This window comes from Haemaphysalis longicornis, unplaced genomic scaffold (genome assembly GCF_048455015.1).
Source record: "Haemaphysalis longicornis isolate Haplotype H1 unplaced genomic scaffold, Haemaphysalis longicornis Haplotype H1 scaffold_12, whole genome shotgun sequence".
Taxonomy (NCBI): Eukaryota; Metazoa; Arthropoda; class Arachnida; order Ixodida; family Ixodidae; genus Haemaphysalis; species Haemaphysalis longicornis.
In genome coordinates, this window is record NW_027526225.1 from 73,054,854 (window position 1) to 73,073,130 (window position 18,277).

General features: G+C 44.5%; 2 protein-coding genes across 3 annotated transcripts in view; one reads left to right on the top strand and one right to left on the bottom strand.

Moving 5' to 3' along the window:
* Positions 1 to 5,449: 5,449 nt before the first annotated feature.
* LOC144162809 (alpha-ketoglutarate-dependent dioxygenase alkB homolog 7, mitochondrial) lies at positions 5,450 to 10,577 on the bottom strand. The gene is made up of 4 exons (XM_077693472.1): positions 10,257 to 10,577; positions 9,799 to 9,972; positions 8,576 to 8,700; positions 5,450 to 5,626 (listed from the first exon to the last, which is right to left on the bottom strand). Exons 1-4 carry the CDS (start codon positions 10,575 to 10,577, stop codon positions 5,506 to 5,508), a joined length of 741 nt encoding a protein of 246 aa, XP_077549598.1. The 3' UTR covers positions 5,450 to 5,505.
* A 1,490-nt stretch (positions 10,578 to 12,067) lies between these two features.
* The window catches only part of LOC144162807 (F-box/WD repeat-containing protein 9-like), a 33,265-nt gene continuing 27,055 nt past the window's right edge, over positions 12,068 to 18,277 (top strand). The window contains exons 1-3 of one of the 2 annotated variants that reach the window (XM_077693470.1): positions 12,068 to 12,249; positions 12,648 to 12,868; positions 16,883 to 17,022. In XM_077693470.1, coding sequence (XP_077549596.1) covers positions 12,667 to 12,868; positions 16,883 to 17,022 — 342 coding nt within the window. In that variant the 5' untranslated portion in view covers positions 12,068 to 12,249; positions 12,648 to 12,666. Of the gene's footprint in view, positions 12,250 to 12,320; positions 12,578 to 12,647; positions 12,869 to 16,882; positions 17,023 to 18,277 lie in introns of those variants that run through there. The other variant, XM_077693471.1, reaches the window with a different exon arrangement.

The window sequence follows — 18,277 nt, forward strand, 5'->3', positions numbered from 1 at the left end:
CACAGCCACCGACACCAAACCGCACCTCACAGACACGTACAGGAGTGCTACCGAAAGAGACGGAGCCGTCGGTGCAACGCGTCTGTCCACCGGACCCGCCGCGGGTTCAAAGAACGCGCAAAGGCACAACGCTGAAGTAGTTCGACGGTCACCGTTGTGTTAGGTAACACAAATGACCAATTCCTACTGAACGTTTAACACTCTCTCTTACGCTGTTTTGAATAAGCTGCACTTTAGTTTAAGTACGCTTTGTTTCGTGGCACCGTGCTGTGGCTCTTTAGGTAACTACTTTTTGCTGCGTTGGGGCCTGTTCACGGCGCTCTAACCGTCGTTATCCGTTGGGGGACCGCCGCGGGCAACGACCGCAGTGCTGCCCTCGAGTGGTGCTGCTTGCGCGCCGGGTGCGCATGTACACACGCAAAATAACGCACACGAGTGCTCTACAGTGAGACTTCATGCAACAATATGCAACAACAGGCAAGGCTGTCGGCATTTACACTTGCCAATACTTTTTATTTAAATGTGTTACTTGACACAAGCTTGAAAATGATTTGGAACTACTTTTTTTGTTGTGCGCTGCGCGTGAAAACAAATTCAAAAACACGCAAACTTCAGTAATATTTTGAGTGAACTTGAGTGGTCATTCAACTAACAAGAAAATGCCAAGACGTGCGTAAAGGCACTCATAAATACCTGCGTCACATATAGGCTACTACTCTTCATAAAATGTTATGATCAAAAATTACGTCTGAATGAGCGCGCTGTCCAGTGTGATTTTTTGCGCACCGGCCAATGCGTGTCCTCAAGGCCGGTCATATAGCGCTCGTTGTCCACGAATGGCTTTTGCGTACAGGCCGGCGTCTGGCCAAGCTATCGGCTGTCCAGTGTGATTTTTTGCGCACCGGCCAATGCTTGTCCTCAAGGCCGGTCGTATAGCGCTCGTTGTCCACGAATGGCTTTTGCGTACAGGCCGGCGTCTGGCCAAGCTATCGGAAGCCAAAGGGAAGCCAAGGGGCGTCCAATGATTGGCTATCGGCCAATGCTGCTTGGGCAGGCGCCGGCAAAGCAGCCGAAAAGCAGCTCTACCATGTGTGCGCAATTTGTCTAGTAATTGTCCCTGTAAACTCAGTCAGTGCAGTGTTTCATATATCAGTGGTAAAACCTTTCGCCTAATCATCTGGTTCACTTATGTTGAACCGTGTTCACAGACAGTCCGGCCCCTGTTCGGCAATAAAGCAAAGGTGATCGCAGCTGTTTCCCCTAGCTTAGTCACGTGACACCACAGCAGTGAAGCTCGAAGCAATAAGAATGGTGCATCTTGTGTGCTGGTGGCTCAAGGTCAATGCGACGTGATGAATGACCATAGATGTAGCGCAACAGAGCTTTCGCTCTAAAAGTAGGAGTCATTGTCTACGAAATCAGACAGCTCACCCTACACTTGTAGGTGGCACCACATCCATCGCATACGCACTTTGGACTCTGGACATCATTTTGTGAATATAGATGCCGGAACATATTGAACATTGAGCGTCCTCGTCATCAGTTTGTGGACTGCCATCAGATTGAGGGTCCCATAGGAATGCATGGTAAAATCGAGCATTTGATTGTGTTTCCCGCTGTCCTCGGACGGTCCAGTATTGCTAATTGAGAAGGCGCATTGAGACTAAAAAGTGTATATTTTTAATAAAGAACATTACTCGGCTGACTGTGCAAGAACCTCGCTGCCGTCACAAACCCGCACCAGGTGAATTGCACTTCAATTCTTATTGGCTACAAAGTGTAGCGTTAGTGGGCCTTTGTTGGCTGCCTCGGAAGCGATTCACTACATGCCACAAGCCAGCCTAACCTAGGAGAAAATAATTTTTTCTAGCTGGATTATTGAACCGTAAATTTGTTCCAGCTACAAATATTTTTAGCTATAAATTGAATTTCTAAGCTAATTTCTAGCTGGATTGAGATTTTGTTCTGGCTGGCAGCTATTACTTCCAAACAGTATTTGTCAGTACAGCTGGAAGAAAAAAAAAACTGCAAGTTGGAAATAATCGTCTCTTGCTAGACCAAGAATTTTTCTAGTTTGAGGTAATTGATTCCAGCTAGAATCTGTACACAAAATGAAGTCAAAAATGAAGCTGGAAATTATGATTTCTTGCCAGAAATGCTCGTTCCATTTTCATGGAGGTTCAGAATCGTAGTGATGTTGTAGTGAGGTTGAGAAGTGTAGCAATGTTTTGAAATATAGTCGCTGTACCACGGTTGAGCCCTACCTCGTGGGTAGTTCACTAGATGGCACAAGAACAAATGCAGCGACACATTCAGTGGCAAGCCCAGCAATAGCATTTGCTTACCAAAAGAATAGGTTAGGCACCATGAAAGTATTTCAGAATAAAAGATGTACAACAGCTAGCTTGCCAACATTTTTCTAAGAGAGAATGATGTATTTATCGTTAGGCTGCGTCTAATTTCACGGAAGCCGGGAGAATTACCTCCGGGAAATTCTCACGGCAGTTCCCATAAAAGCTGGCCCGCCTAAAATTCAATGAATAGTATTAACTCGCAATGTAACCTAACATAACCTAACCTACCCTACCCAAAGTGTTCTACCATGCCAAACAAGCTTACCCAAATCCAGCCTAACTGCAACGAACCTAATCTAACACAGCCGAACGACACAGAACACAACCTATATCAAACACAATCCAACCCATTGCAGAGTCGTCGATCGCTTGATGCAGTAATAATGAGAACGAACAAAAGCACAATGAGTGGAAACTTAAAAAATTACGAAAGCTAAAAAAAACAAACACAACACTTCCCCCTGTCAGGCTCGAACCAGAGCCTTCTAATTTCAATCAATTGTAGGATTTCACACGGTGACGCAACGCAGGCGATGAGGTGTGCCATGGTGGAGGGCTTTCGATTAATTTTAACCACCTCGGGATCTTCAATGTGCGCCGAAATCTCGTACACACTGGCGTCTTTGCTTTTCGTCTCCACCTCGTGCTTGCCTTCTAATTTCAAAGCAGGTGTTGTTACCATAGCGCCACCGGAGAAGCTATAGGAGCGACTTTTCAGGGAGTATTTGGGCCAGAGGAACTTCGGGTGACGTGTTTAGCCAATCAGAGACGATTTCCGTGCGATGCTGCTGATGGTAATTCTAACGGTTGCCGTGATAATAGACATTACCTTATCGTTGTATACCATGCATTACCAGGGGCATCTAAAGCAAAACGTCGACTGTACTGACCGTAACAGCTGCCATGCTTGACGGGTGAGGACAAGCAGGCCATCAATCCAGGAAGGCATGCTGTTCTACAAAGCAAGGTCCGAGACAAGGAGAAAACACAGCAAGGCTTGTGGGATCCAGCACTGTTGTTGTTGTTGTTGTTGCGCCTTTAGGTATGGCACATACCCAATCAGGGGATCGGCCAATCAACAGAGGATGGTTAAAATGAATGGAATTCTTTTCTAATCACGCGACTTTTAGGAAAGATAATTTAGACCGGTTTGAAAAATTTTTGAGAAAAAAGGGGGAAAAAAATCCTGAAAAATCAAAGCGAGGGTGACCAATCGCAATCATAAAAATCCAGCACTGAACACTGAATCTTCCTCACCTCACTCTTCATTATCAATCATCATCACCACATGGACTAATAAATTGAGAAAAAAGAGAGATTGTGTTTGGCACACACACATCTGGCTTTTTTCCGGCAGTTATTGCCCTTTCCACAAAAAATTAGAGGCCACGGGCCCCTTTTACTTGATAAAAGTTTGCCTCAGCACGACGCACTGATGTTCACACATTCACTCCATTAAGGGGTGTCTTCTTTCGTAACGCTCCCACAGAGCCGTGAAGTAGGTGTGTGATCATTGAAAAGTGGTCGGGGAGAGGGTGTAAGTAACCGTGAAATCAACGTTGAGCAAATGTATGTATAACGGCATTTCACTTTATTAATGCGGGTTGCATGCTATAGGTTGAATTCACTGGCGAGGCGCGCATGCAGGCAACCATGTGAGTGCGCCATCACTGGTTACGTCTGGCTCTGTGGGATGGCAGTACTTGTTTATGCTAAGCATATGACGTGCGTTGTACGTTCCAAACTCTACCTCATCGAACGCAAAGTAATGCAACTTCAACGTGAGTGCGATTAATGACATCTCTGTTCTCGACTCCAATGTGAGCGCAATTAATAACATAATGGGGCCTTTCGCTTTGTCCAAATCACTTGAATGCCAAAATGCAGTTAATGCACTGATACTATGTTTTTAGTGCTGGTCTATGTTATACCACTCCTGCCCAATTACGTCACAACAGCCCGAAACTCGAAAGTTTATATTTCCTATTTCCTACCAGTTACCAGAGTGAGCGAGTCATCAAAGGCTAGTTCTTTTGGCCTCTCGAAAGGCATTTCTGTCTCACTAGCCAAAGGTGTAGCACGCACATGCGCCCGGTTTCATGCATTGTGTAAGTGGGCTTTTTCTCGATGCTTTGGCGTTATGCACAACAGCCAACTTGGCGATGCACGTGCAGAGAAGCCAGACTAAATGGCATGCCTTGAGGCAGAACCAAGCTTTGCATTAGTGCAGGCGGCAGAGGCGAGAGAGTGGCGATCTGCTGAAGAATTGGCTTACAAGTACGTGTTGATGGGCTTTACTCGCTTCATGATTTAACACGGCGAAAACGTGCAAACAGAAACTACATGAAGACGTAAGCACTGGTCAAGCCTCCTCTCTTTGCGTCATTTCGTGCGCACCTCTTTACTGCGTTAAATTATGAACAATCAGTCATGCTTTACATAATACGAAACTGAAATTTCTCGTGATTTCATTTGGCAATCGCTGTTCCAGCCTCTTGCTGTGACACACGACAGTACACTCCAATTCCACCTGGACCACTTAAAAAAAATATTTGTGCGGTGAAACGTCATGCACCATTTTACAGCACACATCGCTTGCACATCTGCTGGGGTAGTGGTGGGGTTAAGAGGTTTTAGGGGTGAAGCCCTTTAGAGGCTGGGGCTGTTGGCGTCTCCTGTTGTCGTCGTCGTAATCATTGTTCGTCACATGTAGTCACAGTACTAAAACACTGGAAAACTTTTTTACGCCTTGTGCTACAACGTAACACGTACTAAAAAAACACCGGGACACTCGTTTACGCCTCGCGCTAGAGAGCTTCGTGCTTCAAAGACCAGAGACTTTTACAGCAAATCTCTATAGCCGTAACCTCCAACGGTTTCTTCTCCATTGACAAAAACGCCAAGGCCCCAAGAATCCGCTTATACACTGCTTGCTTCACCCCTACACAGGTTTCACGTTAGTGGAGATGGCCCGGGATTTTTTTTTTCCACTTCAGTAGCCGTCACCGATGTACACAGCGATATCCCGCATTTTTCTCAAACACAAATCACGCATCTTTTTGCACGCTGCAAAATAACCAAGAAAAAGCTTCCACTTTAGCAATTCTGAAATCCAAGTTTATTCAACGCTACGCATCTACGCTCAAAACTGTCAGCTGGGCTCGTTTCGGCACATGACGGATATTCTTCTCGTCTTGTGCACCGGAGACTCTTTGAAGAACGAGTGCTCGTTGGCCAGTATCTCGTGCGTGTAGTCGTACCTCGCTGCACCCCTGTCAGTAATAAAGCATGCAGAGGAAAAAGAAGACAATGAGTTAACCGCAATGACTGTATGGATGCCACAATGCACGTACAAGCATGCACACAGATTGACTAGCTTTGCACGCAACCAGGCGTACGTTGTTTCATGACGAAACATAATTACAGTCGACCCTCAAAGTAGTAACGAGACAGTAATCTAGTTTGTTATATCCGATATTCGTTGTACCAGTAGAGCTAAAAATCGGTTCAAACCAGTCGGTAATCGGGCTCCTGCAAAGATCCTTGATACAAAAACGGATCATTTTAATCTTCTCACCTACTATAAACGAGGTAACACTTATCTTTCTCCTTGTGGCATTTCAAGCTCAATGAACGAGAACGTAAAACAGGAATTAACAACAGAACAAAGTTCCTTTGACGAAACAGGCCTGCATTGTTGTTTTTTCGAGGAAGGACGTGATCTTTGTCTGGTGGCTATTCACAGCACTAAGCAGGATGAAGTTTTTCACAATGTCCATGAACAAAGCGGACTTTTCTACTTCAGCAGTTTTGGACGCCCAGAGCTTTTCCAAGCAGCTTCTCAGCCTACTGGTCAAATATCCCTTCGTTATATCCGGTAGTGCGCACGTCTTGCAGTTTCACTTTCGTTATAAAAGCAAAGGGTCATTGAAATGAAGCGTGACCAACCAAAGTTCACATTTAGTTCGCTATTACCGATTATTTGCTGTATCAATGTTCATTATAAAGAGTTTCAACTGCCTAGAGAACGCTGTCGATGCACTTGTCACGCAAAAAAAAACAACAACATTACAAACAGATAGTGCTAGGGTGGAGAAACAATGCCCGAAATGACAGTAGGAAAAAAGGCCGGCAAAACAGGCACACAGACGATCTCGCGGCTTCTTTAAAGGCTGAATTAGCGTTTCGAGTGGGGCCTTGTTGGTTCATTCTGAACTTACAAAACAGCGCAAATGACGAGGACTTCTTTCTTAGTCCTCGTCATTTGCGCTGTTTTGTAAGTTCTTTAATAAAAGGGCCATGCAGATAAAACACAACTTTGGTTCACTCGAAAGGTTCCCTCATTAGAATCATACTGACACCACTTTTAACGCACACTTCCTGCAAATAAGCTATATAATAAGGAAAAAAGGAATGACTTTGTGACCCACTAGCTCATTTCCCGCAAAAGAACCTATGACGACATATGTGCCCAGCTGTGCGATTCGCTGAGGTTGGCAAAAAAGCAAACGCAAATTAGGCAGGGCTTATAAGCTTGCCGAACGAGTATTTACCCCTAAATGTAAGGCATATTCATTTTACAGCAGTAAAAATAGTGGAGTAAACAACGAAAGTTACAAAAATACACTTAAGGATAGAAGTACCGATACACACTGCTGTTGGTGCTGGGTGCAATATGCTTGTTTTAGCTGCACAGCAGTCCGCCGCTTTGAAGTTGTTTAACACGACACTGGCCGATTGGTGTAAGTGATGTCTTACGTGACCCTATTTGTCGAGCATACCCCATGTTTCACAAAATGATTACTTTCTACCGTAACACAAACAAGTCAGGTGCAAATACAGTCAAAAACAAAGTAACGGCGGCCAACGGTTCGTGGCTGAGAATCGTAGCACCATCTGGGGGGACTAACGGCAAGCAATGCTGCAGAGCCGAATGGGGCAGTGGAGCTTCGTTTTAATACGCACCGTTATTGACACAAACACACGATTTGGCGGGAGGTTCAAAATTTTAACCTAAATCGATTAATTTCTCAGTGAAGACGGCATCATTTGTTGCCGGAGGGGGCACTATAAAACATGAAATCTTTCGAAAAAAAAAAGAACTTAACTTGTATTTTGTCTTCATGGTCCCTTTCAAAGGAAGTATACGACCCATTAATTATGGCCCAACCAACAAACATCAGGTCAGTTAACGAGCAACCATGTCATGTTCTATCCTCCGAGTTCTTTTCCCATATAAGTTCATGCACTGGACTAGAAGAATGAGCAGATGTGTGAATTCCCACCTAATAGTAGTAGAGCACTATCTTATTAGAGTCAGTGTATTTTAGATGCTTTCAACACATTTGTCCGCACAATTTTAAAAGCTTTCGACACAAAAATCAACAGCTCTGCTGCCCCCAAAGCTTACCTTCCCTTGCCAATACTGGTGGCACATGATATGTAGCTGCTTGTGCTTTCTCCAAACAAACCTTGAACTAAAAATCAGTGCCCTTCTCACACGCTACATCTCCCATGTCGTCGCTTACTATACTTGCAGATTTGCCACCTCATCTAACTTTCACTTCACAAAAAGTTCCCAGTGCAACAACTTTAAAAACTGATGGTACCGTATTTTCGCACTTAAACCCCCCCCCCTGCATATAATCCGCACCTCCAATTTTAGCCCGCCAGAAAAGAAAAAAAAAATCCTCGCATATATCCCGCACAATTGATACGGGAAAAGCTGCACCAAAGCTACTGCTCAAGCAACACATCACGCACTATGTAGACAGAAAAAGCGTGTATTCAGCAAGTAGGATACACTGAATGCAAGGTGAAAGTCACAATTCACTAATAAAATTCAGTTGCTAGAGTGCGCTTGTCCTTATTTTTTTCTTCCTTGTCCATGTATGTTTTGCACAATCGCTGCCATGGAAGGCTTAGTCAGTGTTACTGCGTAGGAGCTTCGCGGCACAACGCGCATTGCCATGAAGCTGCGCTAAAGGAAAAACCCTCGCTTATTTTCCGCACCCCTACTTTGCCACTGAAATTTTCGCATTTTTCGTGCGGGTTACACGCGCGAAAATACGGTAACTGAAACTATGCTAAGCCTCAACTACTGCCAAAACTTTGCGTTCCAAGTCAAGCTAAGAAGTCAAATGACTGAGCCTGGGACAAGAATGCTCGACAAAAGAAGTTACCTATCACTAAGCGTTCAAAGTGATGGTGGTGCACAGTACCTCATTATATACAGCGATCGCCTCCTCAAGAATATCTTGACCCACTTCTCAGGCTTCTTTTCAAGGACAAGTTTCATGATGCTGCATGACAGCAGAGACAAGCCTGCAATGGTGTCCCCACAGAACTGAAAAATATGACAGGTTGAGTGAAATTCACAAAAGACTACACAAAGGTTCTTCCTAAAACCTCTTTTAGATGACCTCTGTTGAGTGCGAGACTCATTTCGCTCAAACATGTTTGGACAGATACATCACAAAATTCCAACATTTGACCTTACCCACTTGTCTAAAACTGTTTGTTTATCACACGATCTCCAAATAATTATGATGATATTAGGAGACTTATTTTAGGCAGAGGGTGTTGAAAAAAGCTCTCTAATCCACCCTCAGAGGTGGAAATTTCTTCGTTCCCTCTTGGTTACGAAAGGTGCTTGTGTTAATGCAGGCTTTGTATTGCCAAAAAAAAAATATCATTTGAGCTGGTCTTAACAATCTGACCACTTGAAACTGTGACAATGAATGAATGAATGAATCTCAATTCACTAAATTCAACTACCAACTTTGTTGCTAAAGCAATTCATACCTGAACAAGGGCTTTTTTTTTTTCTGGTCTCAGCTTAGTCTATACACGTGTTTCTTTTAAGTGCTTTTTCTTTGAATTTCAACTGCAACGACAAAATTTTTTTTAACTTCTTAAGATGGCACCCCAAATCTAGCAGGAGCGTTTAATACTGGTGGTACTACCTCTTCCCTAATTTGTTTTAGAAAGTTATGGAGTTCGAAAACTCTTCTCACTAAAGAAATAGTTAGCACGGCTGACTTAAATGCATTCAGTAACAAGTTTGAAAATTTTTTAGTGGGAATTTTAGTAATTTTCTTTTTATCGTCACGTTCAGTTTTTCACTCACACTCACTTTCACTTCAACCGTATTAGCAAGTGTAAAACGAAACTACGCAAAATCATCATGCTCCATTTTTTACACAATTTACAGCAAATTTACGCGGTTTAATTAGTAGACGAAGCAGCCCAGATAGTGCAAAGCCAAACGTAAGCACTTTAAATTGAATATATTTGCCATGGCTAGTCTAGCGTAAGTGTGTTAAACGCCAAGCTTCATTTTGATTTCGAGTGTTTCTTCAAAAATAAGCAACAGGTTAGTTCACGCCTGATTATACCTCCAAAATGCTAACAAACTGTACCACCATCGACGTATGAAACTCACCCGAACGCTGTCCACGTGCGGTTTTATGTGACCTTCCTCGAGTAGATCGAGGCATTGGACGTGCTGTATTTGGTTCACGTGTGGCGGGAACGCTAGGGTCCTAATTCGACTTAATATCGCCTCACACTGAGGTGACCAACTCTGGCGCTCGATCTCCCGATACCCATGAATCGCCTGCAACAAACAAGCAAACAGAAACATTGTACAGCTTGATTGATTAATCAATCAACCTGACCATGACAAGCAAGCACTTCCGCTAACATGTTTCTTACGTCTATAGAGCTAATTATAATCGGTGCTGCATTAACGAAACGTCCTGTGTTATCGGGGAACTACCCGAGCAGCACTTCGCTGTGTTTTGCCAAACCGAAACTACTTTGGTATCGCTCGCCCTTAAATCACTCGACAGAAATAAGACAACGAGCGGGTGGGAAAGCGACGGCGTCGCTCCTACTAACATCATCCCAGTGACTGCTCTCATATCGCAACCTCTTGAACTGTGGCTCGATTTCTCCCAGCAATGTTGACTCTTCTTCCGGCGTCACGAAATCATCGTAGACCGTCATGTTTTGTGTCACCTCGGCGAGCGTACTGGGGTCGGAACCCTCGAAGTGATCCGTCGTATCTTTTTCAGTAGTCGCTACGTCTTGCTTAGACGCATCATTTATACCGACTTGTATCGAAAAAAGTCTTCTCGGCGAACTCAGTGCGGCCCGTAAGAAACAGGAGCAAATTTTCGACGATGGTAGCACGACACGGCTCACCGCCAGTGCGGCCATTTTGAATTTCACACGACAGCGCCCTCACTCTCAGCGAAACATCCATCGATTTCGGTTTCGGTTCTTGTTTTGACAAATGTTTTCGCTGGGAGCTAGAGAGAGAGAACAACTTTATTGTGTGCCCGGTATGAGGTTGTGGGCAGAGGGAGAGGTTGTAGATCCTCCTCGAAATGATAAATTCAGACGACGTTCTGCAAAATGTCTTGCTTTCAAAGACAAGCACGAAAGGTGGTAGTTGCATGGTTTAATGGGTTTTCGAAGTTGATGTGACGTGCTTCCACAGGTGGCAGACGTTCTGATAGATCAATAGTTTATGATCAGTAGTTTATAATAAGTTTAAAATTGCTAACATCACTTTCACCACAATTTTCGCAGTGCTATTTTCCCTTAGTTTTTTATTCGTAACCTGTTTTCACGATGACACCCAGCCTGACTTGGCCAATCCCCCAGAATGGGTTCGCGCCAATGATTTCTTGGTTCCAACCAACCAACATGTAGGTGGTAGTAAGGGTGAAAACATTTATTGAACTCATTTGTTTGTCGAAGAGCAGCCTCGATCAGTGGCGACTCCTCCAGACTCACACTCTCCCTTTCTGAGCAGTACTTCACCACATTCACCCCTCCCTTTACCCCTCCCCCAGCTGTCCTGCCTGTGGCTCAGCTAACCCCACTCCATGCGGGCTGCCCTTTCCCTCTAATGACCTAATGACCCTTTTCCTATAAGCAGTGGTAGGGGTCGCTGGGTAGATCTGAGAGTCTAGAGTGTACTAGAAGAAACTCTTCTAGTACATTCTAGTCTGACCTAGGGACATGACACAACTCTCTATCGTGGACAGGGTCACGCTAGTCGCCGCCAGGCTGGAGCCTGCGGCCACCCCGACTAAATTTACTACAAATAATAAAGTTCTCTCTCTCTTGGAGTCCCCCTGGATCTGTCTGTCCGCTTCCTCTGTCGCCCGGTGGGTCATTTCTCGGGAGAGCGCGTGTGCGTGCTCATTTCCAGATAGGAAAGCATGGCCAGGGGAAGAAATTGTATGAATCGAAGGGTCTAAGAATGATGTTTGCTTGGGTGGAGAGGAGTCCAGAAGGATATATGCACGGCAGGCGGCTTGGGAGTCTGTTATAATGTCCAGATATCGTCGTCGTCCCCTTCTGCGGGTAGGGGGGTGGTGATGTGTAGGACACATCCATGTACCATATGCTGTCTGTGCATCTGTGCCTCACGCCGTAAGATGCAAGTGGTGGTTTTAATAAACTCTATGGTGGTTTTAACTTGTGCGTGCGAACTACAGTAATTTTCCCTTCTTTGCTTCTTTATTTATTTCTTCATTTACTGTTTAAAACACTGTAACCGTTGTAGAATAAAAATTGTTCGCACATGATGTGCTAACTAAAAATTGTTCACACGGGACGTGCGAATAGGGACACCAGCCAGCGCCCTCATCAGCTGTTTGAACTTGTTTTGTTGTTCCCTGGCCTCCGCGATCAGCTGGGGCGCCGTTTTCTCGGAGGCCACGGTTGTCCAAAACAGCTGCTGCCTCCCTTGCAGTGAACAGCTAATGCGTTACTGCATGTCGTTTTGGAGTAATTGATCATTTCCACCGTTCCCGAGTATGTGACGGCGTTGTCGCGTGCGTTTCGCGCTCGAAATCAAATCGTCGGCCCCAGCCAGGTATGCAGTCGTTTGTTTTCGCAACGTGTGTGGGTTGCATTCGAGGCGACTTCGCTTGGTGGTGCGCTTCACGCTCTGATACCCCTGAAACGCGAGCTTCTTTTTAAACTTCTGCATACCCCCTAAATTTGAGCACCGAAACTGGAGGGCCGGTTCCGCTGTGTTTGGAACGGCCGGCTCTCGGAGTCCTTGAATTGTTTACCTGGCTTAAGGTTTTACATACATCGCCGATCTGCTCTAACTCGGATGCATTCAGGAAAGTGCATTTAGAAGTGCCTTCAGAAATATAAACCACAAGGCCCCTTTCTACTAACGCAAAAAGAGCAAGGTATGTCGCGTTTTTTTTTCTTCTTTCTACTGTGGAATTCTCCTCGAGGAAATTGCATCTTCGCTTTCAGATACGTGTTTGAGAAGGAAATGTCTTCCCGGCGGGCGGAAGCCTCGTTCGAGGAGCTGCCGAACGAAATTCTCTTCAAGATCTTCTCGTTCCTGGACGCACGGTTCGTCATCGAGGTGGTCGGGAAAGTGTGCACGCAGTTCGCGCTTGTTCTGGGCGACTCCGCCTTTTGGAAGACCAAGCACGCCCTGGACTGGCCCAAACCGCTCCCCTTGCCGCCAGGTGACTATTCGTAGCGAAAGAGAAAAAGACGCGGCGCAAGCGAAAGCAAATGCCGCCTCCTTCAAGCGGCGATACTTAAGCAGTCTACATAGCCGTACTAATATAATACAACCTTGTGAAGTGTTATGCACATTTAGGGGCCCTATTCTCGACTGCAAAAATTAAGCCATGTTTTTTGCGTAAGCACAACCATCGCCTCCTGTATTTTTACAATGCCAAACGCATCGCGCACTTCCCAATGGGAGTGTACGCCTGCAGTGCCCACATGTCGCGAGGTGGGGCCCCTAGCCGAACCGGGATCACGCAACTGTAACTGACTTCGAGAGCGGTTTGTGCCTTTTTGCCATGGCAACCGATGTTTGAGAGGTTTGAAATTGTCAAAGAAATGCATGGCGCTCGCGCTGGCGCTAGAAAGCTCAGAGCCGCGGCGGAGCATGTTTTGAAAACGCTGCCGCTCTCCACCACGCGTCGCCCCAAGCTGAACTGGTCACATGATTGAAGCACTGGGACGGCTACCGATTGGGGGATAGTGGCCAAAGTAGAAGGAGAGGGCTTGGTTGGCCGGTCCGGGCTGTTGCGTTTGGCATTGTAAAAATACAGGTGGCGATGGCACAACGTAAGCAATCAGCAACGTGATGCACGTATAGCTATGACGACATGCAGTGTAAGCCCTCATTCCCACAGCCGTTTTTCACCCCGTCACGTCACCGTCACGTTACCGTCTTCCATCATGGGCCCCGTTTTTCGACCGATTTCTTGCCGAAAACGGTGCGACGGTGACGGGAGGCCGAGCTCTACAATTCCGTCACGTCAACGTGACGGGACCATGCCTTGCACTAAACCAGTTAATCAGAAAACAAATTTTTACGGCTAAATTTAGCAAAAAGTGAGCACAAACTTTTTCTTTACTTTTCCGATTAAAAACGCTCAATTCTGGGCTAAACTGATCACTAGGCAGACGACCCTGTAATCTGATGGAGAGCTTCAGTACGAACGCTACTCGTTTACGTCTCCGTCGCGGTTTCTTGACGTGACGATGCCGTGACGGAGAAGGTGACGGCTGTGTGAATGAGGGCTAATATGACGCTTCACTCATAAAGATCACGACGAAGGTATCAAATATTGTGCGAAAAAGATATAAAAACACTTGGAATGTCTTCTAAAAATTAAGACGGAGCTGAGGCTGCCAAGGGAGACACATTTCTGCAGGTCAAAATTGGCATCAACACCACAAGGCGATTAATACCCCTGCTACACTAGCGTCCAAATGTCATTTGAACCAAATGTCATTTGACTCAAATGCCAAGTTGTGCTGCTACACTAGGTTTTCAAATGCCATTTGGCCCAAATGACATTTGAGCCAAATGAGCACCGAGAGAGACATTTAAGATTTCAAATGCCATTTCCAGCACTCTCGGATGCAGCGTCTTTGATCGGCAATAAAAAATATAATACTTCCGTACGTAAAACAAACAAAATATTGTTTTTTGTGGAACTTTGTTCACTGTTTATTTACTTAAAATACGAAATCAACGTATTTAATTTTCATACTCTCAAAACCAGTGGGTCAGTTGCAAAAAAAAAAAAAAACAACGCAAACAGCCACCGCGTTAGAGTCAAAACTGCTGTCTCTTCTAATTGATATCATTTTACTGCCTCGGACTGCTCCTAAGTTTGATTGTTGTATTAGTGTATGAAAACGGAACGGCGCAACAACAGCGCCACTACAGCACGGCAAGCAGTCGTGAAAGCCTTCAAATGCCATCGAAATTGTAGTGTAGCACGGCGGATTCTGAATGACATTCGAAGCACCCCATTTGAGTCAAATGACATTTGGTTCAAAGGAACATGAGACAAAACTGTGTTGGTCATAAAACTGTAATCTTTGCATTTTCCTACACTATGAACCCTGGTGAGTGCAATAAGACTATCAGTCTTTTTATGCATCGCTTGGAACTAATTTTGCAGTTCATTAAACCTTGGTGGCACCAGGGGCAAGGAACCATTTTCAGTGCCTATTTTAAGCACTGAAGTTGACTGAGCTGTAAAATTAGTTCCAAGCGATGCATCAAAAATCTGATTCTCTTATTGCACTCACCAGGATTCATAGTGTAGGAAAATGTGAAGATTATAGCTTTATGACCAACACAGTTTTGTCTATTGTTCCTCCAGAAATGGTTAATTACCTCTAATTATCTTGGGAACTAATTGACCAACTGAAAAAATAATGCTATACTTGAAATCAGTGAGGAAAACGCAGCAAGGCTGACAAGTTTCACAGAGTTTACTTGAAAATTAAAAGAAATAGTTTGAAGAGCCATGTCCCCCCCCTCAACCTTAGGCGCACTGTTATGGTGTAAAGCCGTTTCGATTATGGATAATTTGATTTCACGCTTCATTTTGGACAAATTTTAGTGGTACGGCCAGACACCAGCTTTAAGCTCACCTGGAAATTCTCAAACAGTGCTCTACTCAGAATGCCTAGCCCTGCTGTCTTACCTTTTTGACTTGTTGGTACGTATAGGTACGGTTTACATGTGGACACCTGCAGTTTTAACACAGGCAGGTGCGTCATAGTGGAGGGCTCCGGAGTAATTTTGACCACCTGGCGAAAGATCCCCAGGCGGTCAAAATTACTCCGGAGCCCTTCACCACGGCGCGCCTCATCGCCTGCGTTGCGTCGACGCATTAAACTCTACAGTCAATCAATCAACACATCAGCAAAAAAAAAAAAAGAGTACGGTAGTCTTAATTTTTGCAACACTTGGAATGCAAAAGTTTTCACTCACATTCAAAATACGTCAAGTGCTGAAATCTAGCTGTTGACTGTATCTTTCCATGGTTTCACTTAAATGTCCCCAGGTAATTTATATTATTTTGGACCCATCCATGACAGCTTCCCTCACAGCCAAGGTGTAGGGCACATAAAACCCCAGTTTGAATTTTTTTATGCTTTGGCAGGTGGTGTCACCAAATTGCTGAGAGAAAAATGCGTACAAATTGCTTGAAAAAAAAAAAAAACTCTAAATGTGGACCACATGCTTTCAGACATTTATCCGAAAAAGTAATGCGACAGTGCTCCCACCTCTATTCAGGGTCTGTATAGTTGGTGGTGCATTGAGTGTGTGTGCACATGTGGAGGTGTGTATGATGTGCAGTGGGACGGACCTCCTCCATTGTGCTTGTGATTAATGCCTAAAATTTCCAGTTTCAGATATATAAATTAGGCTTAGGGGAATAAATGCTATTGCACGAAAAAAAAATTTGCCTAAAGGTACGGGAGTTTTGTTGAGCAGCAGTCCTCTGTTGTTACTGTCACTACTATTTCGAGATTTCCTCTGATTACTACATTTAATGTCTTATATGATTAAGCCTCAATCTGCGAAGACAAACCACAAGCTTGTTTATCTCAAAAAACTGGTCGTTGGTGACTCACTTAGATCCGTAATATTGAAATTTTAAGTGGTGTGCTACACGTAACACCGGCAGTGGTAACCCATAAGAAATAAAGACTAAAAACATGGTTATCAGTATGTGAACTACATGTTAGCATTGAGGTGATACGATCAAATGGAACGAGAGGCCCCACTCTAGTTGGTCAATCATCTTTCTTGTGGCTGCGGCTTTCGTCAGAGGCCGTCAGTCGCACAAAGAAGATTCTGTGATGTCGTGGAGAGCTCGCCAGAGAGTGGCCAGGCTTCATCTGTCTTCTTTAATTAGCATCCTGGGCATTTGTTTGAAGTTCATGATAAGAGTGTTATAATTGTTATCGGGAGAAAGTCGTCTTTTTAATTAATTAACCAGACCTGTACTTTGTCCTCATGTATCCTCCTTTAAAGATTTCTTTCCTGAAACTCAAGAAAACCCACCACCTTGAAGGTTAGCAACTTCCCGGACCTGAAGAGCATCAGTTTACGGAGCATTGATCAAAGAGAGCGTTATGGCATTAGTTTTTTTTTTTTCTTTTTTCGGTTTTTCTTGTAGCTCTGACCTAGTTGCCTTGCTTTTTCCCAGCGGATGAATTTGACTGGAAATGTGCCTGTGTCGAAAGGGAGCGGCACTTCAAGCTGTGGACCGACTGGGAAAACGAGATGAAGCCCATTCGCATCACCGCACCACACATTGGAATCATGAACTCAATATTGCTGGTGAATGTACGTACATCTGCCTCAGTCTTGAACTTTATAAACTTGGGATTGTGTTGGCTTAGGATTTTTTAAAACCTGGCCGGCTGGGTTCTCATTGCACGATTTGTCGAAAATTTAAGTGACATTGCCAGGGGGTTTCCGTTTAGCTCCGTTTAGTTTAGTTTAGCTTAGATTTTAGTTTTTCCGTTCTTCTGCTGTGTTCTCAATATATTACTGTTGGCCCTTGGTATGGGTGAGGCACTTTTGAGTGCTGAGTATTTTTTACACTATTTTTTGGATGCTATTGGTAGTGGGTGGAAGGGGAAAAAATGCCCGGATTTTTATACAGGGCTTGATGAGGCCCCAATGGTGAGCCATTTAGCTGGACCATTCTTTGAAGGGGTAGTGACACCAAATTTTTGGTTTAACATTATTACGCAGTTCGCTTCCTTTACTAATCAGAATACTCTGGCAGAAGTACAAGTGGCCCACAACGCGTGGAACATACTTTAATTTTGATCTCATTTTATCACGCTGACGGAACAGCACACGTACTGGCAACGAGCTTGCTTGTCAGTCGCTGACAGCCCGGATGCTCGTGTGGTGGTTTCTACGCCCTAGCTTATCTTGCTTTTTTTTGTGTCCCACCAAGCCGTCAGCTTTGTCGTTGGCTTCAAAACCAAGGCCAGCTTTCCCGACCACCCCCTTCCCCCCTGCTCAAAGATTAGTTCCCACTGCATTCAACCTCTCTGAAACTGCGCAGAGTAGGAGCTGGTTTGGCGTGAAATAGGGCGAAAGATGCCACAAGCCCCACCAAAAGGCACACTTTGTGTTGTTGCTTTTGCCATACACAAGCTTGTCGGTTTTGTTCCTGACAGTTATGCATTTTTCTCTGAGAGAGAACAGACGGAGGAGTTTGATTGGCTGAAGGCTTCTATGTGACGCGCTTCTTCGAGCTAGTTTGACGTCGCACATTGGCTTAGCCACACCATTTCCGCACATCTCAGAACTGTGGCAACATTATCGATACAAAGTTGGTTTAACCCCTTAAGTGCTTTATTTTTTTAGAATTTCCTGACCAAAAGTGCCTATTTTTTTTATTGCTGATTTCGAATCTGATTGTACTAAAAAGCAGCTAGTCGATGTTGAAAACATATTTGTACCACATAGTTAGTCAAATCAACACAATAAAGTTCATTTCTGAAGAATACATAGGAAACCAGCTACCTGCTGCTAATAAAATTAAAAACTTTATAAATTGAACAGTTGCAGATGCCACACC

Coding starts and splice junctions, on each gene's coding strand:
- LOC144162809 (XM_077693472.1), bottom strand. CDS start 10,577: ATGGCCGCACTGGCGGTGAGCCGTGTCGTGCTACCATCGTCGAAAATT. Junction 9,973..10,256: donor AGAGCAGTCACTGGGATGAT/GTTAGTAGGAGC, acceptor TGTTTGTTGCAG/GCGATTCATGGGTATCGGGA. Junction 8,701..9,798: donor CGCACGTGGACAGCGTTCGG/GTGAGTTTCATA, acceptor CATATTTTTCAG/TTCTGTGGGGACACCATTGC.